The sequence below is a fragment of the Meles meles genome, chromosome 4 (genome assembly GCF_922984935.1).
Source record: "Meles meles chromosome 4, mMelMel3.1 paternal haplotype, whole genome shotgun sequence".
Classification (NCBI taxonomy): domain Eukaryota; kingdom Metazoa; phylum Chordata; class Mammalia; order Carnivora; family Mustelidae; genus Meles; species Meles meles.
In genome coordinates, this window is record NC_060069.1 from 68,252,409 (window position 1) to 68,280,221 (window position 27,813).

General features: G+C 42.7%; 2 protein-coding genes across 8 annotated transcripts in view; one reads left to right on the forward strand and one right to left on the reverse strand.

Moving 5' to 3' along the window:
* LRRC31 (leucine rich repeat containing 31) overlaps positions 1–12,374 on the forward strand; it is a 30,002-nt gene extending 17,628 nt beyond the window's left edge. For 2 of the 7 annotated variants that reach the window (XM_046003210.1, XM_046003213.1), the window contains 3 exons: positions 1,443–1,610; positions 5,154–5,321; positions 11,300–12,374. In XM_046003210.1, the coding sequence (XP_045859166.1) occupies positions 1,443–1,610; positions 5,154–5,321; positions 11,300–11,655 (692 nt within the window). In that variant the 3' untranslated portion in view covers positions 11,656–12,374. Of the gene's footprint in view, positions 1–1,442; positions 1,611–5,153; positions 6,974–11,299 lie in introns of those variants that run through there. The other 5 variants (XM_046003209.1, XM_046003208.1, XM_046003214.1 and 2 more) reach the window with 4 other exon arrangements.
* A 1,332-nt stretch (positions 12,375–13,706) lies between these two features.
* LRRIQ4 (leucine rich repeats and IQ motif containing 4) lies at positions 13,707–26,853 on the reverse strand (the record flags this gene model as incomplete). Its single annotated transcript, XM_046003216.1, has 5 exons — positions 25,831–26,853; positions 20,911–21,084; positions 19,526–19,664; positions 18,380–18,576; positions 13,707–13,829 (listed from the first exon to the last, which is right to left on the reverse strand). Coding segments are annotated over exons 1-5 (1,656 nt in total), but the record flags the coding sequence as incomplete, so codon positions are not given.
* Between the last annotated feature and the right edge of the window lie 960 nt (positions 26,854–27,813).

The window sequence follows — 27,813 nt, forward strand, 5'->3', positions numbered from 1 at the left end:
CTCTCAAATAAACAAATAAAATTTTAAAAAGGCATTTAAAAAAAGAAAACAAGAATAAAAAGAATTTTTTAGCTTTCTTTAGTACAATTTGGGAAGGAAAAGACTAAAACAGGTTCTTAGGTCTAACATCTGTATTTTAGACCTGCTAAATTACATTTGGGGCTCATGCCTCAATTTGGAAAATGGAGAAAAGTTCAAGGCTTTCATAAAGATTTAAAAGGAACAAAACAAATCTGTTTCTGAGCTCCAGGTGGAGTGTATGGGGTATCACCATCCCCTTTCCTTCTGAGCGTCATACCTGGAGGAGATACCCCTGCATTATCAGCAGCCAAATTCCAAAGAATGAATTTTCCTTGATACAGCCAAATGAAATGAATATCACCTCTTGTCGTCTTACTCAGAAGAAGGTTCCAGGGCTAGAGGGACCTCAGTTGTTACCAGGAGCCTAACAGGGGATCCGCTTCTCTTACCAGACTTGCTGCCACCAGCACGGGTGAACAGCCCTGGAAAACTAATGATTATATAACCACTGTAGCAAATTGCATCGTTCTCCTACTGTCTAATTTGGAAGAGATGGAAATGAAAATGCATTCCGTTTATACCTTAGGAGGTTAAATAACTCACCATTCTTTTATCTGATCATTCTAGATGCTCCAAAGAAATGGAATTACAGGTCATTTAGCCTACAACTTTTGATTCACATCGTCTAGTTGTATGAGGCACTGTGCCATGGGCTAAGGGAAATTCACAGTCCGGGAACCTCCATCTGGTAGGGACAGGAATCAACTGCCCACACAGCGAAGAGGAAGACACTGTGACATCTGTTGGGATCCCACCTGCCTACCTCCTTCTTTCCCATCCTCCTTCCCTCCTTCCACAAACGTCTGTGCCTCCAGTGTTCTAGATTTTTCCACATACTCTGGGGAGGAAGCAGGCCCTACAGACAAGCTCATCTTCACTGAGGGAGGACAGAAAACAAACACATAAGCAAAAATGAATAGGGTGGCATAATAGTGACCAATTCTGTGGATTAGAGGGCTCATGCCTCTAGGCATGAGAGCCTGGAAGGCTCTGCGGTGGTGAAGCAGCCCCACAGAGATACAGAGATAGCGTACTGACATGTAGCAAGTTGTCTCATCTTCCCAGTGACCCTGTGAAGTTCTGTTGTCGTTATTGTTATGGCGGTAACTGAGGTTCAGAGAAGTTAAGTAACTTTCCTGAAATCACACCGTTCTTTAGCTGCAGAGGCAGGATTAGAACCCAGTTCTGTCTCCAAGGTCTTTGCTCCTAATGTCTAGCCTGGCGAGAGCCCTGCACACTGGGGAGCGTGGCTGGTGTGTGTGTGCGTAAGTGAGGGAGACTGTGGGACTGTGGGACTCAAATATCCAGCAGACTCTTTGTGAGATGGTGCGTAAAACATGTCACTGCTGATGTTTCCACAGCCCAGGTAATCCCTTTACTCTCCAGTCTTCGAGAGTTGGATTTATCTGCCAACAAGAAGATGGGCAGCTCTTCCGAAAACCTCCTCAGCCGGCTTCGATTTTTACCAGCACTGAAGTCCTTACTCATCAACAGCTGTGCTCTGGAGAGTGAGACTTTTACTGCCCTGGGTAAGAGAATTCCCCAGATCCCTGCAAGCATGTACAGTAAGCAACACATGAGAGCACATACTCCCTACATAGGACTCTCATGGCAAGCCTCTGCCAGAGGCAAGGCTGTGAATTAATAATTTGTCTTCTTTTCAGGAAATGTGTTCTCTTAAAAGTGGCTTTCTGAAGGCCAGATGAATTATTTTGGCTGATTCGCAAATTTAACATTTTTTAAAATCTAAAGTGTACATAGCCAACTCTGGAGGTCCATATCCATGGAGGTCCATAACTTGGGATTTCACTGAGGTGCCAATATAAACTGGATTGTTGGGAGTCTGATGGGGAAAGTGAGGCAATTCCTGGTGTGTGAGTCTAGTTGACGGCTCAGCACCCACCTTCCAACAGAATTCGTTGCCCTCTCTAGGAATCTGGGCCTGCTTAAAGGTCATAAATACTGTCCAGCCTAGATCAAGGGTCTACAGAATCTGGAATGTCTGCCTCTTTGGGGGCAAGAACATTGTCTGCAAGATAGAGGGAGATACTTTTTTTTTAAGATTTCATTTATTTATTTGACACAGAGACAGACAGTGAGAGAGCGGGAACACAAGCAGGGGTAGTGGGAGAGGGAGAAGCAGGCTTCCCACAGAGCAGGGATCCCAATGTGAGGCTCGATCCCAGTGGGATCATGACCTAAACTGAAGGCAGACACTTAATGACTGAGCCACCCAGGCACCCCTAGAGGGAGATACTTTGAGGCATCATTCTGCAGAGCCCACCACCCAGGCAGAGCACTTTGGGCATATATTGCTGGATGGGGGTCCCCAACGCCGCCTTTAGGTTCAGTGATTCACTAGGAGGACTCACAGGTCTCAGCCTAGAGTTGGATTCACTGTTGGGATTTATTACAACAAAAGGATACAAGGCAAAACTGGCAAAGTGAAAGGCATGTGGCACAAAGAGGAAACCAAGTACAAGCTTCCAAGAGCCCTCCATCTGTGGAGTCACACAGGACACGCTTCCTTCGCCCACCGGCTTCTGACAACACATCAAGTGATGCCTTCCAGGGAAGCTCACCTGAACCTTCCATCCGGGGCTTTTATTGGGGGGTGACCCGCAGGCACCCTCCACTGGCACATATCGGAATTCCAGAGCACAGAAGGAAAGCTGGTGTTCAGCGTAAGTCATAGAATTTGCAGACACACAGGGGAGGCGGAGCAAGCCACTCTTATTAGGTGAGGAAGGGGTGGAGCACATCCAACTACAAGTGCCCACAGGCCGGCCAGCCTTGCCAGGAAGTCTTTAGGGGTGGCAGCCTCAGGCCTGGCAGGTTAACTGTTGCTCTGCACACATGCACGGACTAGAGAGCTTCACTGCAGTGCTTCCTGGACAAGGAGGAAAACAGAGTCCTTCTCTCTGGCCCCCAAGGGTTCTATGTCCATTGACATTTCTAGAAAAATGATTTGTACCTGGACTAGACAGGAGTTACAATTAATGAAATAAACATATTCTAGTAACAAAATAAGCTATTTATTAACGTCTGTTAACAGAAATGAATGCGTGTAATTCACCCCAAATTCTAAGACCTCTACATTTAGGGCACTCTTCGGCCTTTCAGCCCAGTACTTTGATCAGCCCACGTAGATTTGGTTCTTGCTGTGAACTGTGCCCACCCCTCTCCCAGCATCGCTCATCTCCTTGTCCCCATGTCTGGATGGGCAAAATAGCAGATCTGAAGTTCTTAACCTGGGTCAGAGAGTGAGTCTAGAGTTGTGCCTGGGGGAGGGGGCTGTGAACTCCTGAAAATTGATTGCAATTATTTTGTGGGGGAATATGTGGTACATTTTCTGGCTTCAAAGCACCTGGGATTAGGCTGCCTAAAATCAAATTCTGGCTTTAGCTCTTGTGACCTGAGATAGTTAATATCTCTGTGTTTCAGTCTCCTTGTCTGTGAAATGTGAAATGGAATAATAGTACATACTTCATGGGGTTGTAAGAATTAAATGTGTTGGGGCGCCTGGATGGCTCTGTCAGTTAAGTGGCTGCCTTTGGCTCAGGTCATGATCCTAGGGTCCTAGGATCAAGTTCCGTATTGGGCCCCTAACCCAGCAGGGAGCCTGCTTCTCCCTCTGCCTGCTCTGCCTGCTGTTCCCCCTGCTTGTGCTCTCTCTCTCTCTCTCTCTGTTAAATAAATAAAAATCTTCAAAAAAAAATTAAATGTGTTGATACATGTAAAGCCCTTGGAAAGGTGCCTGGCATATTGTAAATGCTCAGTGAATGTTAGTTGTTAATATTATTATGGGGAGAGAAACTATAAATTTCATTTACAAAGTAAATTAGATCTTACTCTTACCCAATTTAAAAAGACACAGTGGCAGCCCACAGCAGCTCTGTTAAAATCCACATCCTTCATGGGGTCTAAGAGGCCCAGGTGATCTGGCCCTAGTACTTTGGGCCACTGGCCAGTCTCCCCCTTGCTCCCTGAACCAGTCTCAGCTGGTTTCTTTCGGTTCCTTCCTGTTACTGAGCTCTCCCTTGTCTCTAGGCCTTCCTGTTCTCTGGATGGAATGCTCCCCACCCCCACTGGCCTCCTTCTCTTTCCTGGGGAGTTCTGACTTCAGGTTTCAGCATAAAGGCTCCCTGTTAAGACACCATCTCTTACCTAAATGAGGAGGCTCTGTATCTTTTTGGCTTAGGTCATGATCTCAGGGTCATGAGATCACGCCCTGTGTCAGGCTCCATGCCCACGTGGAGCCTGCTTAAGAATCTCTTTCTCCTTTGCCCTGTGCCCCTCCCCTCCTTACATTCTCATGGTCTCTCCACCCCCCCCCCCCCCCCGCTTCCAAAAAAAAGAAGTCAAGTAAATATATAATTCTCCACAACACTTTTAGAAGAAAAAGTTCCATTTCTTACTGATAGGTCTCTGTACCATGCAGGTGGGAGGGATTTTCTTATTAGATATCATAAAAGGATATATGCTTGCCCCTTGGATACCTGTTATTCTTTATAAAGAAGAGTGGAATTAAAGTATAATTAACTATATCTTAGGAATAGTTGGTTGGGTTAATTTCAACATCGGGGCAGCTGAGAATTAAGCAGAACCTTTTCAACCTCATTTAAAAATCTCTCCCAAATCCACTAGTTCTCTTCCTCATCTCTGAAACTGCAGGAAGGTCGACACAAACACATTTGGGTGCTCCAGAGTCCTGAGGAGGCTTGGCCCCATCTCTGAACTTCTGCCGTGACTGAACACAAGAATATATAAAACGAGGACGTGCTCTGGAAATCTCAGCTCGCTGTCCAAATCCTCTGCTGCTTTCTCCTTCCTACATGGGAACTAAAGGAGAAAAATCCCAGTAGATCGTGAATTCCACTTAATCAAGTCTTACTTCTCTAAATTTCCAACATTTTTCCCAAATAAAAATAGCATAAGTTGTGGTCATGAATTTCGGGCAGAAGACAACAGTCCCTGTAACTTTCTTATCTCGGTTACGTTACTATTTGCCCCAGGTTCCTCAGTTGCAGAGAGGGAAGACTAAAGGATTGCTGTTCTGTTATCAATTTTAGCTGAAGCCTCCGCTTACCTCCCGGCTCTGGAAACATTCGACCTCTCTTGGAATAAATGTATTGGTGGCAACCTGAAGCTGCTTCTGGAAACACTGAAGTTCTTAGCATCCCTTCGCGTGCTGAGACTGAGCAGCTGTGGCCTGGTGACGGAGGACGTGGCTCTCCTGGGTTGGTATCCACTGGTCCGACGGCAGTCCTGGCCCACGGAGCCTAGTGTGCCTGCACTGCAGGGGAAGGGTGGCAGGGAGCTGGGCCAGGCCTATGGTGGACCCTCTTTGCCCCTTCCCTTCTTTCTCTTGGACATCTGCTTAGGAGAGAGCTGGTGGAAACCAATAAGGGCAACTCCCAAGCCAGGAAGACAGAGAAGGGTGTTTCACAAAGGGACAGATGGGCGTAGACATGGCAGTGCGGCATTCCAGCTTCTGCTCCCTGCTTTCCCCGCACAGGGAGGGAGGGGAAGGACTGTCCTGGTCTCTTACTCAAACTTCAGTTCCCTCCAGTCTGCCTTCACAAAGTTTGTCCTGTCCCCGTGGTACCTGCACTGTTACTTAATTTTTCCTTTATATTGAGTCTTTAACCTAAATGCTTTTTTTAAACAGGAAACTCATCATCACCATAACTGAAATACGGGAATCACCTCTCATAGACATTAGTACACTGTTGCCAGCTGAAGGCTTTGAATAGAGGTTCATCCTCTGTTAGAAAAAGGGGAAGAGAGGTCTTTAGGAGCATCAGTCGGACCCTTTCTCCATGTCAATTTAGAAAGATGGAAAGAGAGTTGAATAAGGAATAACTTTTGCACGGCGGGATTCCAGGGTATATAATATAATACCTTTCCCAAGTCTCCCCTAAAATCACCTCTTTTATGTCCACTTCCCACTGGGAAACAATGAATTGGAAAGTACATCTGTGTCTCTCCTCTACCCTTGTGCCCACATCCCCAGGACCACGCAGCCATCTGCCCCCCAGATCTCTTAAGTGATGAGCACCCCTCCAAAATTTTTTTGTGAATAACAAGTTTTATTATATCTGGTTAGCCATTGCCACTTTTATATTGCTTGGATTATTTTAACAAATGTTCTTTAAGAAATACTTAATCACTTGTAGCTTTTTTTCTTTTATAAGTAATAACAGTTTCTCAGAGTAAACTACAAAAGTATTTCCATGACTTACGATCCTATTACCCAGATTTTTAAAAAAATCTAATAAGTATAAAATAGTGAAATATAATAATTAGGATACTCACATGATTGGAAAATTCAAACAATACAAGTAAGTTAAAACGATGCCTGCGATTTGGCTTAAAATACAGTAATACGATCATCTCAAAAATTATATAGAAATCTCAGGACATGCAAAAAAAGCATCTGACAAGAGTCAAAATCCATGCGTGATAAAAACTCCCAGGAAAGTGGGATTAGAGGGAATATACCACAACATGATAAACGTCATCTACGTCAGTCCTACGGCTAACATCGTACTCAATGGTGAAAAATGGAGAGTTTTTCTCTAAGGTCAGGAACCAGAGAAGGATGTTCACTCTTGCCACTTTTATTCAACATGGTACTGGAGTCCCAGCCACAGCAGTCAGGAAATAAAAGGCATCCAAACTGGTAAGGAGAAGTAAAGCTTTCACTATGATGCATGATGACATAATACTACATCTAGAAAACCCTAAGGCTCCACCAAAAAACTATTAGAACTGCTAAATGAACTCAGAAAAGCTACAGGATACAAAGTCAATTTGCAGAATTCTGTTGCATTTCTATACTTAATAATAAAGCAGCAGAAAGAGAAATTTGAGAAAACAACCCATTTACAATTGTACCCAAAATAATAAAATACCAAGGAGTAACTTAACCAAGGAGGAGAAAGACCCATACTCTGAAAACTATAGGAGACTGATCAAAGAAATTGAAGATGACCTAAACAAATGGAAAGATACTCCATGCTCATGGGTTGGGAGAAGAAATATTGTTAAATGTCCATACTATCCAAAGCAATCTACAGATTTAATGCAACCCTTATCAAAATATCAACAGCATTTTTCGCATAACTAGAATAATCCTAAAATTTGTATAGAATTACAGAAGATCCCAAGTAGCCAAAACAGTCATGAAAAAGAACACAACTGGAGGTATCACAATCTCAGATTTCAAGATATACTACAGAGTTGTAATAATCTAAATACTATGGCCCTGGCACAGATACAGACAGACACACAGATCAATGGAACACAGCAAAGACCCAGGGCAGAAAAAAAAATCTTTGCTTATGTGGTCAAGTAACCTACAACAAAGGAGGCAAGAATATACAATGGGGAAAAGACAGTCTCTCGATAACTGGTGCTGGGAAAACTGAACAGCTACATGCAGAAAAATGAAACTGGACCACTCTGTAACACCACACACAAAAGCTCAGAATGGATTAGAGACCTAAATATGAGACCAGGAACCATAGACTCATGGAAGAAAACATAGGCAGTGATCTGTTTGACACTGGCCTTAACAACATTGTTCTAGATGTGTCTCCTCAGGCAAGGAAAACCAAAGCAAAATTAAACTGTTGGGGCTACACGAAAAGCTTTTGCACAATGAAGGACAACACCAAAAAACATGAAAAGGCAACTTATTGAATGGGAGAAAATATTTGCAAGTGATAGATTCAGTAAGGCATTAATGTCCAAAATATTTAAAGAATTCAAACAATTCAAAACCAAAAAACCCCAAATAATCCAATTTAAAGATGCACAGAGGAAGCAGAGAGACATTTTTCTGAAGACGACATGCAGATGGCCAACCAGACACAGGAAGAGATGCTCAGCATCACTAGTCATCAGGGGAATGTAAATCAGAACCACAATGAGGGAGGGCCTGGCTGGCTCAGTAAGTAGAGTGACTCTTGATCTAAGGGTTGTATGTTTGAGCACCACATTGCGCATAGGGAATACTTAAAAATAAAATCTTAAAAACCACAACAATATGAAGTATCACCTTACACCTGTCAGAATGGCTAAAATCAAAAAGACAAGAAATAGCAAGTCTTGGAGAGGATGTGGAGGAAAAGGAACCCTCCTGCACAGTTGGTGGAAATGTAAATTGGTGCAGACACCCTGGAAACCCATATGAAGGTTCCTCAAAAAATTAAAAATAGAAATAGTACATGATCCAGTAATCCTACCACTGGTTCTTACCCAAAGAAAACAAAAACACTAACTTGAAAAGATATACACCCCCCCATGTTTATACCGGCATGAATTGTAATATCTAAGATATGGAAGCAACCTAAGTGTCCACAGATAGATGAATGGGTAGAAAAGAGTGGTGCGCGTGCATGCGCGTGCGCGCGCGCACACACACACACACACACAAATATTACTCAACCATAAAAAAGAATGAGATCTGTTTTTTTAAATACATCCATTTTATTTATTTATTTTTAAAGTACGTTTTATGCCCAACATGGGGCTTGAACTCATGACCCAATAATGGGATCAATAACTCAACAATCTTGAACTTGTGCAGAGTCTTATGCTCTACAGACTAAGCCAGCCAGGTGCCCCAAGAATGAGATCCTCTATTTGCATGGACATGGTTAGACCTAGAGGGTATAATCCTAACTGAAATAAGTCAGAGAAAGACAATACTATATGGTTTCATTTATATGCAGAATCTAAAATGCAAAACAAACGACAACAAGCAGACTCTTAAATGCAGAGAACAAACTTATCATTAGTTACCAGAGGAGGTGGAAAATGGGTGCAATAGATCAAGAGAACCAAGCGGTATAAAAACTTAATAAATAAGTCATGCAGATGAGAAGTATAGCATAGGGAATGCAGTAAATAATACTTTTATAAGTATTATAAATAAAATACAGTCATATCTCAGAGATATTGCGGGTTTGGTTCAAGACTACCACAATAGACCAAATATTGCAAAAAGTCAAGTCGAGTACATTTTCTGGTTTCCCAATACATACAAAGTTATGTGTACACTATACTGTGGTCTATTAAGCATGCAATACATTATGTCTAAAAAAAGAATGTACCTTAGTTAAAAAATACTTTATTGTGGGGCGCCTGGGTGGCTCAGTCTGTTCAGTATCTGACTCGTGATTTCAGCTCAGGTGATGATCTCAGGATTGTGAGATCGAGCCCCACTGGGCATGGAGCCTGCCTAGGATTGTCTCTCTCCCTAAAAAAATACTTGTTTGCTTAAAAGAGCTAACCATCATCTGAGCTTTCAGCAAATCCTACCACAGATCACGGTAACAAATTAGGAAAAAAATTCAAATATCATGAGAATTACAAAATGTGACACAAAGACACAGAGTGAGCAAATGCTGTTGGAAAAATGGTGCTTGATGCAGAGTTGATCCAAACGTTCAATTTGTTAATTTAATAAAAGCACTATCTGTGAAGCACAGTAAAGTGAAGTGTGATAAAAGGAGGAATGTCTGTACTAAAAAAAATAAATACGTAAATAGAATGGAAGGATTAGATGAAACAAGATTGTTGTAATGAAGGTAAGTTTTGAATCTGAATGACAGGGACATGGGAGTTTATTCGGTCTATTTTTTTGTACCCTTTAAAATTGCCATAATAGGGGCACCTGGGTGGCTCAGTGGGTTAAAGCCTCTGCCTTCGGCTCGGGTCATGGTCCCAGGGTCCTGGGATTGAGCCCCGCATCGGGCTCTGTGCTCGGCAGGGAGCCTGCTTCCTCCTCTCTCTCTCTGCCTGCTTGTGATCTCTGTCAAATAAATAAATAAAATCTAATAAATAAATAAATAAATAAATAAATAAATAAAATTGCCATAATAGAAAAAATTGTAAAACGGAAAAGCATGCACATTGTCTCTAACAGTTAGGTCTTGAGATTATGGTGAGTAATGTTGCAGAGAGAGGAAGAGACCCACATCAATACGGACACCCACGAACAGAGTGCAGCTCTCGAGTGTATGGAATGGTAAGCTTTCGATGCACAGTGGACCCAAACCGTGGGCAAGGGAAAGCAATGGGGATGGAGCAACCAGCCTGCTCTGGGATCCAGGATACATGAAGAATGACTGAAAGACCGGGACACATTTACTCCTACAGGGAGAGAATTTGAGGGGAACAGACTGTCGTCCAACACCGCAAGGCTGGTGTGAGGAAGGAGCCAAAGTGTCTGGTGGGCTGCGGGGCAATCAGTGAACGTCACTGGAAGGCAGAAAGGGACCTGAAGGACAGGGGCTTTCTCCTGCTGAGACCCACCCCACTCCGTTGGGGGCAACCGGCAAGGGTGCCTCAGGCAGGAGCTGGCTGGTCACCAGTAGAGAAGCTGGAGGGAGAGTCGTCTCTGATCATTAATCCGGAGGCTGAATGAGGACCCTCCGGGGTGGGTCCTTGCCAACTCTGAGATCCCGTGCTACTCATACGATCTCTGTTGTCCATCACTGCATTTGGCTGGCAAGGAAGCACACGCTGGTTGCTCTGGGAAACTCTCCTATCTCAAGTTACTATCTTGAGTGTTACTCAAGTGTTACACTCTTGTTAACTATGCTAGTTACTATCTAGTGTTACTATCTTTTCTTAGCTTCATCACAAACTATTATTAAGTGCCATTTTAGGTCATACTGTGATAAGTGCTCTTCAAAGGGAAAACTGTTCTATGAATTGGAGGTCCCTAAGGTGACTTAGAAATCACCCACGTGTATTTTACCATGAAAAGTGCTCAGTTAAATACTTGCTGAACGAAGAATGACTGAATGAGCAGAGACCAACTAAACAGTATTACATAGCAAGATGAAAATTTATAAATGGTCCTCAGTTAAGTGAGAGCCATCACTCCTCACGTTTAATTAGAGTCTGTAGGAAGAGCTGGGGCTTTAGTGGAGCCAAGAGCAGGAACTTGACACAAAAGATATTCTTTGGGTTGGGATTTGGAAAGAGAGAGAGAGAGAAAAAAAAACAAAACTTTCAAGCTGTACTTGGGATACACAGAGAACAGATTTGGTACTAACGTGATTTCAGATGCCCCGAATAAAGCTGCTAGCTAATAACAAATCATTTCTAATCACCAATCATTACTGATCTTGGAACTGGCAAACAGCCACAGGAGACAGTTTTCTTGTATTTTAGCATTTAGTGTGACTTTATTTTTCAGCATCGGTAATACATGCAGGTCACCTGGCCAAGCTACGGGAGCTCGACCTAAGCTATAATGACGGCATCTGTAATGCAGGATGGGCCATCTTCTGCCAAAATGTGTGGTCCCTCAAAGAGCTGACCGAGCTGGATATCAGCCTTCGGCCATCAATTTCTCGAGATTGCGGACAATGGTTTGGACACTTGTTAAATGCTATCACCAAACTTTCCGAGATCACGGAGGTAGGAATGAGAAGATGGATCCTCCTCACTTCACAGGAGGAAGAACTAGAACATTTTTACCAAGATCACAGGCACAGCATTCACTTTGACCTCGGTGAGTTTCAGGAAGCTGATTTCCCAAGGCTTAACTAAGCTATAAACCATTATCTGGAGGAGGAAAAGAGCATGAATGAATCTTAGTGTAATCAAAAGAGTATCAGCTTCTGGGCTGTTTAATGGGATTGATGTTAATGAAAGTTTTGTAAGTATGTATATGGTAATCTAAGTACAACTTTACTTTCCAATGGAAAGGATTATGTGTTTCCATGGAGTTTCATTTATTCTGGATATATAGTTCACTTAGTGTTTAGAAGGCCTGCCAAAAATGTTTAGATTCTGGTAATATCTTTCTTCTTGGCCTAAAATTTTCTGTCTTCTTTTCCCACATGATCAATGTTCTAAATACAAGCGTGTGTGAGTGTGTGTATGTGTGAGTGTGTGCATGAAATTCTAACGTGAAAGGCACTAGCTATGATAGTTTCATGCTATCTTTACTATTATATGTGTCTTAATGTAATTTTTTGCATTTTTGTCAGAAAGTATACTCTTCCCTGGTTTATTATTTTATGTTCTGGTGCTTTTTATCTCAGATATAAACCATGAACACTAATGATGGTCACAGACATATAAATCTTAGTAAAAAGTGGTCAAAACTTTGAAACCCAGTATCAAAAACACATCTTAATAAAATAAATTAAAATCTTTTATTGCTAAAATAAAATAACATTAGCTCTGGGCACTTTTTGGTATGGATTATTCTATGTAAAATCTATTTAATTTGTTAATTAAAGTTTTTATCTTGCTCTAAATGATTTTTGAAATTTTTGGTTATGTTTTTGCAGGAGCATGAAACCCATTACACAGCAGAAGTGTTTGTCTGCTTACACATTTCTATTCTGATACACTCTAAGCAAATTATGCTTGGTTTCTTGTTGCTATACTAGTAATTTATATTGCAATTATTGCTTGAAGGACATGTAGAATTTGAAATCAATATTACTCCATAAGGAAGTCATCAGGAATGAGGAGACTTTGGGTGGTGTAGATGGGGATGTTTTAGGCAATCATGGTATTCTTCATTCTCTGGGCATTTCCATGAATTCCATGAGCCCCTGTGCTCATGTATTTCCATGAACATATGCAAACCTATGTACAACTAGCCCAAAACCAGAAACAGACCAATATCCTTCAAAGGGTGAATGGTTGGACAAACTACGTACTAGGCGATACCACTCAGCAATAAATTGATTCATGCAACAGTGTGAATGGACTTTGACTTACGCAGAGTAAAAAAGCCAATCCCCAAGTGTTACACACTATGTGATTCCATTTACATGACATCCTTGAAATAAAACTGTATAGCTGAAGACAAGGTTAGGGATCTGGAGATGGGGTGGACGGTAAGTGTGACTCAAAGGAATAACACCAGAGAGATTTGTGGTGACAGCTATGTAAAACTTACATGTGACATAACGACACTGAACTACACACACATACACATGCACACACACAAGTTTACGTACAACCTATAGAATCTGAATAAGCTCAGTTTATGGCACCAATATCAGTTTTCTGGTTTTGGTATCCTATTAGAGTTATGCAAGATGTCAACACTGAGGGAGGGTGAAGGGTGCATGGACCTCCCTGCCCATTTCTTTGGAACTTCCTGTAAGTCTCTATTTCAAAATTAAAAGTTTTAGGGCTGCCTGGCTGGCTCAGTCCAGAGCGTATCCGACTCTTGATCTCGGGGTCATGAGTTTGAGCCCCATGTTGGGGGTAAAGATTACTTAAATAAATAAACTTAAAAAGTTTTTTTAAAGTAGACAGGATAGTACAATGAACCTCCATTTACCTATCACAAGCATCTACAACTAACAACTTAATGCCAATCCTGTTTCATTGGGATCCCCCACACTTGCCTCTCCCTGATATTATTCTGGGGCAGTTCCCAGGCATCGTATCATTTCATCCATAAATATTTCAATAAAGTGAGAATCTTTATTTTTATACATAGTCATGTTTCTCTGAATAATTTTAGTGTGGTAGACCATCTAATTCCTACACATGTTGCTTTCTTAATCCAACAGAGTTCATTACCTCAATTCATTATAGAATTATTTCCTGTTTTTCTTTGCAGTTTTTCCTTTTACATCCTTTTTTCCTTTCTTATCTTTTGGAGAATTCTTTCCTTTCTTCAGGACTTTTTGCAGTTCTTCAAATCTCCCCAATCCTTTCCGGACCATTATTCCACGCCACCATGCCTGAATCTGAAAACAAGATAAACCCAGAAAGCATCAGCTGTTATCACTCGGGACCGGGGATGATTATCTCTTCATTCCAGTAAGTAGTTTTAAAGATGTGAAGAATGGAATGTCATTAGAACTCCACACCTTATTTTCTCTTTCAATCTGCCATTCTGGCAAATGTAACAACAACGAATCAGTGCTTTTATGTCCCAGGCACTGCTGTAGACATTCAGGGAACAGCAGTTAAATGCCAATGTCCCAGACCTCACATTGCAGAGAGAAGAGAACACAGGAATGAACACAGGAATGTGTGATTTCATAGATGCCAGTAAACACCACAGAGACAACAGTGCACAGTACGGGGAGTCAGGAGGGCCTGCAACCGCCCTCCCTCTCCTCACTGGACTGCTGGGCTCCTGCCTACAGCCAGCCCCCATTCCTTCCGAGGTCCTGTGCCCTCCCACCTACTCAGAAACATCCCTCCCCTAGCGGTAGGCTCTGAACCTCCCGGGGCCTCCCCACTTCTTCCAGAATAAAAGCTCAAGTCCTTACAAGGGGCTTACAAGGACCTCTCGGATCTGCTCCCTTCCTCTTAACTGCAAGGACCTCTCTCCCCCCACTTGATCACTCTGCTCGGGCTGTCGGGCCTGCTCACAGTCAGCCACACCCCACACAATTCCACCTCCCGGCTCTTGCTTTTGCGGCTGTTTCTGCCTGGAAAGCTCTTTCCAATACTCAGATGGCTTAACCTCCAGTTCTCCAAGTATTTCCTCAATTGTCATAGCTGTAGACTGAATTGTCTCTCCCCATCCCCAGCTCATATTGGAAGTCCTAACCCCCAATGTGATTGTCTTTGGAGGTGGGCCCTTTGGAGGTAATTAGGCTTGGATGTGGTCATTATGGGATCTTCATTAATGCTCTTATGAGAGACAACACACAACTTAGTCTTCTCTCTGTCTCATGAGGGCACAGCAAAAAAACAGCCACATGTAAGGCGGAAAGAGAGCTCTCACCAGTGACCGACCACACTGGCCCCCTAATCCTGGACTTCTCACCTCTAGCACTGTGAGAAAATGTCTGTGGTTTGAGCCACCCAGTGTACGGTATATTGTTATGATAGCCAGAGCTGACTAAGACAGTCATTTTTCCAATGAGGCCTGCTCTGACCATCTCATTTAAATAGAACCCTCCCCCACCTCACCCCCGCCAGCCCACTCAATACACACACGACTTCTGGCAACCTCAGTTCCCCTCAGCTTGAGCTTTTTCCAATGCCACGTATCACTTTCTAACAGACAATATAATTTTCTGTTTTATATGTCATGTTTTTATTTCCATCATACTAGACTTTAAGCAATACAAGGACAGAAAAATTTATTTTGTTCACTGATGTATTTCCAGTGCCTACAAAAGTCCCTGGCACCTAGCAGAAGCTCAGTAAGTATTTGCTAATGAATGAATGAGGTGGGTGGGGAATGCTGTTCTATATGTGATGGATCAAGGGCAGATGAGGATATGTGAGCAAGGACTGAACTAAGTGAGGGCCGGGGTCTTGTCCATATCCGGGAGAAGCATCTCTGGGCAGAGGGAGGAGCAGGCTTGGACTTTGGGGAAAACACCAAGAATCTGTTTGTGATGTGAAAATGGGATGAAGAATACAGGAGAATGAGAGCAGCCACACAGGAGTTCAGGGGGTGAATTTCCAGGGGAACAGTATTGCCCTCTAGAGGCATTCTAGGCATTTTCCGGGCTTTTTGATGTCTTGAGGTTTAGCCATCTTCCATGGTCTGACATGCGCCCCAGGGCACAAAGACTTTCCCAGGGTGTGAACGCTTGGATAGTCCGGAGGCGATCCATTTCCAGAGCTTCAACTTCCACCCCTGCCCACAATGTATCTGCCTAGGAAGCAGGCTGCCGGTTCTCCATTCCCACCCTGCTTCCTGGCTGCCCCTCTGGCACACCTCTCAGCCACCCAAATCTGACTGGGGTGTGTGGCCCTGGACTCCAAAGACCTCTGGGACACCACAAAAACCAGACAATACAAAATAGTAGTATCAGAAAAACAAAACATACGAACAAACAACAATAACATAAAACACTCTTACAAAGAACTGTTGGTTGTGGTGGTGGGGGATGGTTAGATGAGTGGAAGAACTGATGAGGTGAAGAAGTACAAACTTCCAGTTATAAAAAGTACAGCATACGGGAACACAGTCAATAATATTGTAATAATGCCGTATGGTGACACATGGGGACTACACTTGTAAGGTAAGCGTTGTGCAATGCACAGAATTCTCAAGTCAGTATGTTATGCACCTGAAACCAATATAACATTGTATGTAAATTATATTTCAATAATAAAAGACTAGCAGTATTGATGTTGGCCCTAGGGACTAGGTAACCAATGTTTTTGTAAGGCAAATGGTTCCCAGTTCTTTGCCTTCAAGAAAATTGAAAGACCAGTTGATTTGCCAGTCAAGAGTCCACTTTCTGATTTTTGGGGATATAAATCTGGAAGAAGTTCAGAGATGTGTGAAGTATTACCATTTAAAATGAAATAATATAGGCACACACACACACACAAACTTCTTCCATTCTTGTAACTAATCTATGTAAATAAGGTTTCTCAGCGTTTCATCTGTAAAATGAAAAATAGGAATAGAACCAATGTCAACCCTGTCTCATTCTAGCAATAACTAACAATTATACAGGGATATATAAACTATATCGGAGAAGTCTCACATTTGTGTATGTATTTCCCCCAAATCCTCTAGGTCAAATAATTAAATACCAAAATGTGTAATGGATTTTATAGTGTTTTCATCAATTTTATACCACTAATAATTGTAATATGACTTAATCAGGACATTAAAAATCCTATGGTCAAAGAAAAAAATTTTAATTTTAAAACTTAATTAGTATAAATATTTGTGCTGCCTGAAAGTATGAAAGGGGATCTATAAATGACTTAAAGTTATATATATAAAACATTAAGCTCAATTCTTAAGGGAAAGTGAAATAGAAATACATGTTCAAGAAGAAAAAGAAAGGATATAAAATTTCTGCCTATGGGACACCTGGGTGGCTCAAGCCTGACTGGTGGTTTCGGCTCACGTCACCATCTCATGGTTGTGGGACTGAGCCCAGCCACTGGTTCTGGGCTCAGAACCCAGCATGGAGTCTGCTTAAAAGATTCTTTCTCCCTCTTCCTCTGCCCCACCCCCACTCAGTGCGCATGTGCATGCGTGCACGTGTGTGTGTGTGTGTGTGTGTGTGTGTGTATACACATGCACACAAGCGATCCTTAAAAAAAAATTTCTGGCTATAAGAGCTTGCTCGTGCATTTTGTAAATTGATGTGACTGACATACCAAATCATAATGGTATTTAGATTCCACTGGGTATGTTTAAAATACTGATCTAAGAGCTCTATTTTAAGATGTCAGTATTTAAAACTCGCTGAAAAGTAAATCCTTTGCAATAATTTAAACTTAGTGGCAAAAGAATTTAAACATCAATTTCAAAATGTGCAAGAGAGTACATGGTTTTTCAAAACACTTTTGGGAAGTATCCAAAAAGTATTATATTCATTCTTCCAGTGCAGCCATTCTTGAGTATATACATATTAAATATTTTAATATAAATTATTTTCCTTCTTTACGTTGCAGCTCAGGCATTATTTTCATTTGTCAAAATTACGGGTTTTGGTAGATTATATTATCTGAGTTAAATTTCAGAAGAGTAAAGAAGGTATCACATACTATTTAGCATAAAAGAAAGGGTGTTAGGTTTGATACGGTTGAGGGCCATTGCCAGAAGAGGGTCTTGCAAAGTAAAGACTGACTCTTGCTTCAGGTGAAAAAATGAATCATGGACTTCAGTAGAGTAGTGATAAGATCTCAACCTGTGTTTTAACAGCACTGGTCTGACAACTGAGCGGAAGGTATACTGTAAGGGGAGCAGGTGTGGAAGTGAGGACTAGGGTGGTTGTCAAGATGTGAGACAATGGGGGCTTGAATCAAATGCATAATGTATACTGAATCCTGACTGACGTGGACACTGGCCTGGCCTGGCCTGGTCTAGCCGGGGGTAGCGTATTATCTCTATGGGCTAGGGGGGCAAGGAGGAGATGACAACATTCTTTGACCCCGTCACCCTCACTCCCCCATCCCCCACTTTAAAGGCTCTTTGCCCTTTGATCCAGGGCAGAACTCTGGTCCCCGTAGCCCTGCTCCACAAATACTTTGATTTCTAATTTTTCAGTCTTATCTTAGAGACTTTGTGAATATAAGCTTTTCAGTCCAGTGAACAGCTCTGGGATTGGAAGTCTGGGTTTCTTTCACCTCTTTGCTGTCTTCTTAACTGGCAGAGATGAAGAATGAAATGCAAAAATGCTAAGATGTTCAAAGATCCTCTTGCTTAATTCTGAGGATATAAAGGAAATAAGAGGGTTTACTCTTGATGAGGACAAGGTATAGATGTGTAAAGAGCAGCCCCGGCGTGGTCTGTAATATCTTTACCACTGGCCCTTCTCCAAAGCAGCTGTGAACGTGCTATCCAGAATTTTTTTACCTTTGTTGCCATTATCTTCATGTTTCTTTTTTCCTTAAAGTGTGCCCATATAGCCTGGATGCCTTCAGTATACACTTCTTTTGGGGGGTCCTTTAGGGGGTTGTCCGCCAGTGTCAAAACCTTTAGATTCACTAGATTATCCAAATTCTCTGGAAGACAGGTGATCAAGTTGTCCTCAAGCAGTAATTCTTTCAAAGCTGAAACAATTTGTTTTTAATGACAGATTTGTCTTAAGAAGAAGCAAAGTCAACCCCTGCATTCTTTAGTCCAGTTACTTTGAAATGCGTGTCCCCTCCTGAGTCATGTAACAAAAGACACATTTAATGAGGCAAACTAAGTTCTCTTCCTTATAACAATTCAAAGTTGTTAGAGCCAGTGTACATAAGTATGAGACAGAAATAGTACACACGGAAAAAAATGTGACAATGTTTCAGTCCTCCAGGAACCAAGGACAGGATGAAAATGCATGGTCAGGTGCATTACTAAGGAGTACTGCATACCCATTCCTGACTTTAATCTATGGCAAAAAACATTTTTTTAATTTGGTCCCATGAAAAGCTCAGCAAAAGGCTGTTAAATGGATGGATAAATTGACACACGTACAAATAAAGAATGATTTAGCCTAGCGTGAAATGTTTGGGTGTTTAAATACGGGTCATAAATGATTCTTCATGCCAGTCATACAGCTCCAAAAGCCCTTTCTCTTGCAGATTTCACCACTCTGGGTCAGCACTTTTCCTTTTATTCAAGTGACTTAGTGACCTAATGCAAACTCCAAATTCTGGCATGTCGTAGGTAGGCAATAAAGTATGGTCATTGGTATAATGACTATATGATATATATATACAGTATATAATGGTATGATGACTATATGGGCGAATGCAAATTTTCTTAGCCATTGCTATTTACTTCTCTATTCAGTTCCCAGTAAACAATCTAACTGCCTTTGTGAGGTTCTTAGCTGTACTAATCAGGAGGCTGGCCTTCCCTGTCTGGCTAGGGAGACCTGCGAGGAGGTAATGGGGTTGGGCTAAGCTCTCTAAATTGAGATTGGTCTTTAGTGAATCGAGGAAATGGGAAATGCGTCATCATGGGACATGCTGGCTTCACAGTCCACCAGACTGGGGATCTACCAAGACTCCTCACCTTGTGCCTGGCAAATGGAATCCGGAAGTTGTTTTAGGAGGTTGTGATGGCAGTCCAGAATTTCCAGGTTAGGCATTGATCCCAGGGATGTGGGCAGGTACTCCAGATGATTGTTCTCTATATACAGCTCTTTAAGACTCTGAAAAACATGAGAGTAAGACCATGATGCTCCTTACACTGATAGAAGAATGAAAATGATCACAATCACTGGTAAGTTCCCATACTCTTTGAATGAGGGATACTATGCATTGGGATAAAGGGAAACACGTACTTATTTAAAGAACCATCACCAAAACATAAGATTATTTTTGAGTAAAACCATTAGATATGGTTCCCAGTTTTTCAGGGAAAAGAAAACATAGGAATCTAGTGTTCGTTTCGCACAGACTTTATGGAGAGATAATTGTGATAATTTAACTATATATATCATTTGCTCCCTTTTACCAGCTAATTATCTGCAGCAGTTCATAACGAACTGAAATTGTGTCAAGTATCAATCTAACATTGCCCAGGTTTGAAGTAGCCAAATGTGCAGATAAGGAGTTAGCTATTTTCCAATCCGCTGGGCAAAAATGTAATGTTTGCATCTCACCCGAAGATTTCAGGGAGTGTTATGTGGCCTGTCAAAGAGCCGGATGATGAGAAGAATTCTGAATGTAGGACACAGTAATGAAGAATCAGGAACAGGACCTCCGTGTCACAGGTGAGAAGTACCCGGCTACATACACTGTCATTCAGGTCCAGGATGGGAGGTCATGTTGTGGCCTGCATCTACTTTATCCTTAGTAAGAGTGCAGTACCAAAAACATGGAAAAAAATTCTCAATTCTTTGTGCATACATTAAGACACAGTGTAAGGCTACCTTGAATGAAGTTACCTTGTTGCTTTGTCAGGATTTAGCACAGGGTTGCGGACCCATCTCCACAGGAACCCAGGACAATGTTAAATATACCCTGATTGGCCTGCCACCATGCAGGGAGGGAGGTCACCTTGACCCATCCAAAATGCAGGCACCTAGCCATGTCACCTGTATGACACTTTAACTTAAAATAGTACAATTTTCAGGGGCCTCTTACAACAAGGTAGTAATCAAATGGAAAGTGGAACGGCTCAATTTCTGCAAATAAAACATGCCAAACAGCACAGTGGAAAGGAGTATGGCATGGCATAACTTCTTGGTGTGTTCTTTGAGGATGGACCCAGCAGCTCAGGAAAACAGCGTTAGAATGACTATTTGTTCGCAGTTGGAAATCTAGTATGGATGATTCCACAGGCAGCCCACGGCGGGCGGGGGGGAGACACCACCGTGTTTTCTCAGTCTCAGCCACCTTAAAGAATCAGTGGGCACGAACTGTTTTGCCTACTCGTCTGGGGAGGAGGCTTACCTGTAGTTTACTAATGTGTTCTGGCAAAGAGGTGAACTTGGCTCCTTGGTCTTGCCCGATGCATAATTTCTCTAAAGACTCTAAAGAAAGGATTTCTTCTGGAAATGAAAGGAACTGATTTCCTGTTAATCCAAGCATCTTCAGCTTTGAAAGTGAGCCGAAGTCTGGCGGTAACTAGAAGTATTCCAAAAAGGTAAGTTTCATGTCAAGATTATTTTAAACAGTAAGATAATAAATGGGGTTTTTAGTTTTGAGGCCCATTGATAACCATAAAGCAGAGCAATTTAGCAATTCCTGCTGAGAAAAGTTGGCACACATGTCTGCATATAGAGTATTTATATGGTAGATCTAATATCTGGAGTCCCACTCTTTCCCCGAGCCTCTCTGCTCCTCACTTTTAGGCACTGCTTGAAATTGAAGCAATTTTTAACTTACTTTATTGCAAATTTTTGAACTATAATGTAGCTTGACAGTCCTGAAAAAGTACTGAAGTTTTTAGTGTAATATTGCAACTATAGTCTGAATAAATCCAGTTATTAGAACTGATCAGTTGAGGAACATGACCTCTCAACCTGAAAGGCAGTAATTAGAAAAAAAAGTCAGCAATTTAGAAACTTCAGCTGAGATCTCAGTGGGGCGTACCTGGGTGGCTCAGTTGGTTAAGTGTCTGCTTTTAGCTCAGGTCATGATCCCAGAGTCCTGGGATGGAGTTCCATGTCAGGCTCCCTGCTCAGTGGGGAGTCTGCTTCTCCCTCTCCCTATGCCCCTCCCCTGCTCCTTTTGTCTCTCTCTCTCTCTCTTACTCTCTCCCTCTCAAATAAATAAATAAAATCTTAAAAAAAAAAAGAAAGAAATCTCAGTTGGAAGCAAACAACAAAGACTGTCGAGATTTTTATCTTGTCATATTCTGCCCTCCAATGAACACCAAGGCTTATGTGCCCTTTGTAGGTATTGGGTAGCCATTTTCCAGACTCCCAGACTGTCAGGCTTGGAAAGCCTTCCAAAGGTCATCTATTCCAATCCTTTAATAGGATGGTTGAATATATTTCACAGCTAGCCATCCAGCATACATTCAAACACCACCTCCTGGAATGAAAAACTCATTACTTGAATGGAGACCTCTAATCATCAGATTCCCTTCTCCTGTCAAGCCGAAATTTGTATCACTGTTATGTTCACTCATTGGTCTCTTTCTGGCCCCCTGGAACCACATGGAAAAATCTCATTCTTAAAATGTGACAGTCTCCCTATTGATGACATTACAGAGACACCTACTTTCTTGTAGGAAAAAAAAGCACAGCTATACATATCAACAGCTTTCTTCACTCACTTTGAACCACCTTCATCTGGCTTTACTCCTAATGGGGAAATCATTCCCCACATTTGCCTGTCCTCAGCCCTGGTTTCTCTTCCCCCCCATTCCTCTCTTCTTCATGAGAATGGTTACAGTTCAAGTCAGCCTGCTCTCTCCATAGATGGGGAGACAGATAAATAATTGGGAAGTAGGTCAAAAGAAAGCCCCTAGAAGGATAACATAATAGTAAGTTTCACACACCTGCCATCTTTTATATTTTTCCCTTTATTGTGTAGGGTGAGTGCTCATTTTCCTAAAAATGCTATAAAATTTTCATAGTTTTATTTATTTTTCAATCAGAGGAAGTTAATCTCCAGAGAAACTGTTGTTTAAGCTTTCCTTCTTGGCTGTTTCAAGATTCTTCATCAGGCACTTAGATCCCTTTAATACAAAGCATCAGCATCAATGCAGTTCAAAATGATAGGAAAAAGGTTTTCAATCTAACCCCTTCATTATAGCCTAGTAATGTCCCTCTTACAGCTGTTCAGTTAGCTCATAGGTTTAGTTTTTCTTTTTCAAAGCACATTGAATGTTTAAAGATTTTTAAATGTTTAAAGATTTGTTTTTGAGGATATTCAAGATCCAATCATTAATCCCGTCACAGTCACATTAAAGTGTAGTGGAAATAAATCTGGATGTGCAGAAAACCTATGGAGCGTCAAATGAGGAGCATCATTAGGGATACTCTAACCAAGCTTCTGTCATTTTGACGTTGAGCTGCCCTTTAACAGAAGATGGACCATACAAATAAAATCCATCTAGATACACACTGAAAGTCAGCTACTTTTGCATCCACCTAGACAAGAAAAAGCTACCGACCAGGCTCTAAGAGCAAGCAGTCCATCAGGAAAGTCTTTGGGGGAGGAGAGGTAAGGAGCTGGCTTAAAAGTCATGTGTCATTTTACAGAGAAGTGCACTGGGAGGGTAATTACTGGAGGGATTCGCATAATAGGAAATGAGAGAAGACCAAAAACCACAGAAATACCATCATAAGAACTGAAGAATAACAAGCAATGGGACACAGATTTTCACATTCAATATGATAATATTGAGTGATGAGGGAGCAGGAGGCTGGCTGAGGACAAAGCAAAAGCTGGCACCTTGCACCCCCTCTCCACCCGCTCCCCTCGGTAATATGTGTGACATTCCTCAGGCACCTCTAACTGCCATAAAAGAGAAACAAAGAGTTAACTTGCAGAGATCACAATCCTGCAAGATAGGAGTCTCCCTTGGTTTACCAATGTCCTGGAGATTTACAACAAAGAAGCTATTTTAACAATAGCACAATTTCCAGAGGCAAATAACTCAGTTCCTCAAGCCCTAAATAAAGTTAAATTTCTTCTAAACCCAAATCTCACTAACAAGGACACTTGATAGGAGAAATGTGAAACTTTATCTCTAGATCTCCAAGAGTGTGTCGAGAATCATTCCCAAGCATATGGCCCACTGATACACATCTAAAGGGTCTCACAAGAAGATTTTTACTACTAGTAATAAAAAACCTTTCTCCCAACAATAGTTAGTCCCTCGAGGTCCTGGAGACCTTGCTTCCAAAATTCCTTAGAGACTAACATCATCCCCTTTGTTCTCACCTACCCAACTCCTGTGTATATAACCAACCACTCTTCACATCCCCCGGGCAGCAGCAGCTCTTTCTGCCCATGGGCCCTGTCCCCGTGCTTTAATAAATTACCATTTTGCACCAAAGATGTCTCAAGAATTCTTTCTTGGTCATCGGCTCCAGACCTCAGCCCACCGAACCACACCTAGGTTTTAGAACTTCATCATTGAGCACATCCACATTTCAGCCAACTTGACTTGAGGTAAAACATGGTGTCCGGTGAGGCTTATGTTTGTTAAGGTGCCGTCTGTGTGTGATTCCCTCTTTTATTCTGATCTCTGAAAGTGTTTCCCAGGAAAGGATTAGGTATCATTCAGGACTCAGTAGGAATTAAGTCAGTGCGATATCCTTCCCAAGGGTACATCACATGTTGAGCCTTTCACTCCCACGTAGAACTGGACAGACTTTTTCCACTGTAAAAGGAATTTCTTACCTCAGTGTTGGAATAGCTGGGGGCGGGTGGGGAGGAGGCAGATGGCCTTGGAAAAACCTCTAAAATCCTCCAAAATGGGTTGCTACCTAAGTAGAGTTTAAACCCTAGATCACTTTCCTAAATCCTAAATTAGCATCAGAATTGTTACTTCCTGAAAGGCTGTTTTAAAACTACAGCAACTAGGAAAAACATCAACAGCGCTCCCCCCAAAGTTCTAAATTAAAAAGCGAGAAAGAGATTAAACAAAAACACCCCAACAAACCCTTAAGGCCTAGGACTAGAATAAAGTATGGTGAGCACAGGAGATCTGTGCCCATGGCCAGGAAAAGCAGACCTATTATCTGATACAGTCCTGGATTTCCAAATCTCTTGCTTTCTCCCCCTACAGTTGTAGCAGAACTCACTGTTGTTTTTAATTTTCAAATATTAAAAATAACGAAACAGGGACGCCTGGGTGGCTCAGTTGGTTAAGCGGCTGCCTTCGGCTCAGGTCATGATCCCAGCGTCCTGGGATCGAGTCCCACATCAGGCTCTGTGCTCAGCGGGGAGTCTGCTTCTCTCTCTGTCTCTTCCTGCCACTCTGTCTGCCTGTGCTCACTCTCGCTCTCTCTCTGATAAATAAAAAATCTTTAAAAAAAAAAAAATAACGAAACAAACACCTGTGCATGCACCATCCAAACCATTTGTTAATAAAATGAAATGTGCACCAACTAGACTCAAATAAAAAGAATTTTTAAGTAAATAAAATGAAATGCTGCAATTAAAACCGAGCTCCCCTGTGATCCCCTCCTCATTTCCTTGACTTCCTTCCTCTTTCCAGAGGCAGCCACTGTTAAGAATTCAGCGCGTTTTTTTTCTAGCTCATGTTTTATCCTTTTATTACATATATACATATTCACAACGTATGTGTTGTGTGTGTATGTATGGAGTTTGTGTGATTAAGAATTTATAAATAGCGTCAGGTTCTGCAATTCGTTTTCCTTTTTAAGAAACATCACAATTTTGAGATCTGCCTTGGCATATGGGTTAAATTATTGTATAGCTTTTAAATTTACGAATACAGCACAATCTGTGTGCTCACCGCTCTAGCGACAAATTTAGATCGTCTCCCGCGCTTCCTTACTGTCAACAGTGCTCCGCCGGACATTTGTGAACGCGCCACCCTGCACGCGTGGGAGAGTTTCTTCGGGGACTGTTCTGCAGCTCACCATGAGGGGAACATCAAGGCCCGAGGTTGTTCGTGCCGGAAAAAACCCTGCCCTGTGAAGAACCCCCGTTAGGAGGTGGTCTTGGTTCAGAACGCAGCCCCCGGGACCCAGCCGCTCTGGGTTGAAACTCTGTCTCCTACAGGGGTGTGGCCTCGTTAAAGTAGTTACCGCTCCCTGTGCCTCGTTGTCCCCGCGTGTCACTGAGGATAACAGCACCCACGTCAAAATGAGGACATGAGCACCGGCCCAGGGGCGGGAAAAGCCCTTGCGGAAGCGCAGTGACAGCCAGGAAGGGACTCAGTACCTGCCATATTTTATTATCATCCAGCGCCAGGACTTCCAGGTTCTTGAGCGCCGCGACCTCCGCCGGACAGCGTTCCAGATGGTTCTGGCTGAGGTCCAGGAAGCGCAGGCTGACCAGGCGCCGGAAGGAGCGCCGCAGCCCCCGCAGGCCGGTGTTGCACAGGTAGAGCAGGTGCATCGAGATCCACTTGCAGACGAGGCGCGGCACCTTCTCCAGGTGGTTGCCGCTCAGCCCGATCTCCGTCATCCCCACCAGCTCGGCCAGGGTGTGCGGGATCGAGTGGAGGCGGTTGTAGGACAGATCCAGCACCGACAGCTGGCTGCAGTGGCCCAGCGCCTCGGGGAGAACGGGCAGGCTGTTATAAGCTACGTAGAACTTCTGCAACCTCTTCAGGTTCCCAATCTCTTCGGGGATGACGGCGAGTTTGTTCTCGTCCAGGTCAATGATCTCCAGGTTGGTGAGAACACAGAGCTCCGCGGGAAAAACCTCCAGCTGGTTTTGCTTCAGGTAGATCTCCCTCAGTTTGGTCTGGTTCACGAGTTCCTTGGGCAGAGAGCGGAGGTGGTTGCCGCTCAGCCCGAGCAGCTCGAGGTGGTGCAGGAATTTGCAGATGACGATGGGGATCTCGGCCAGGCCGGTGTGGTAGAGGCGCAGCTCGCGCAGGTGGCGCAGGCCGCTGAGGACCGGAAGGGACGAGGACAGGAGCGGGTTGTGGCTCAGGTCCAGGCCCTCCAAGCTGCCCAGCTTGCCCAGCTCTGGGCACAGCTCGCTCAGCTTGTTTCTGTTCAGATAGAGGATCCGGACATTTCTTAAACGCTGGATGCCCTGGGGGATTGCTTCAATCTGGTTGTTTTCCAGATGCGCTTCTTCTAATTCTTCTAACTCCAAGAGCTCTGATGGGATGGTAGTCAGGCTCCGATTCGAAGCATCAATGAAAAATGTTCTACCAGAGGCCTGTTGTGGATCATCTTTGGGATGAATTCTAGATGCGCCATCTGCTGATTTTGTGATGTCATTTGACATTGTGGTGAGGGAAGTTCAAGTAGTCAAAATCCGAAATACTGGGAAAAGAATAAAAAGATCCGTTTACTTGCCAGGGGATTCCATATCCTTAAGACAGATTAAGTTTAGTTAATGGAATCTTGGACTTGACATTCTAACGTGGCGTGAAATGTAGGTTTCTGTGTTTCATGTTGGGGGATGAATTCAAGTAGAGATTCCTTCTAACAGGTTGACTTACATGAAAAGAAAAAAGATAGTCTCATTTTTATTTTTTTTAAAGATTTTATTTATTTATTTGACAGAGAGAGAGAGAGATCACAAGTTGACAGAGAGGCAGGCAGAGAGAGAGGAGGAAGCAGGCTCCCTGTTGAGCAGAGAGCCCAATGCAGGGCTTGATCCCAGGACCCTGAGATCATGACCTGAGCTGAAGGCAGAGGCTTTAACCCACTGAGCCACCAAGGCGCCCCGATAGTCTCATTTTTAAAAATCCCTATCTTGACTCTATTTTCAGGTAGAATGGAGAAGATTGCAAAAAGCTTGCTCCTACCATAAACACTGAGAGAACACTAGGAAAAAAATAATATTTTAAAATGTTGCATTTTTTTTTCCTTGAAGCCACCAGAGAATTGTGGACGCAAAGAAGGCCAAAAGAATTAAATTCTAGAGATGGACTACCCCTTCCTAAGGAAGGAGAGACCAGTGGGCACTTTGATGCCTGGTGGCATTTTCAACTTTGGGGACCAGCAGACAGAGAAGCCAGTCTTCCATATTCACAGGCAAAGGAACTTCTTGAGACAAGGAGAAGCGGAGAGACCTCATGGTCTTAGATCCCTAAGCCTGGCTGGGGGGTAGGGGCTTAAATCCCTGTGCAAGATATCTGAAAAGCCTCAAATTGAAATGAACCAGCAGCAATCTAGAACAGCAGCAATCTAGAAAGAAATTAAATGAGAAGTATATCATGTCCATGGATTAAAACACTCA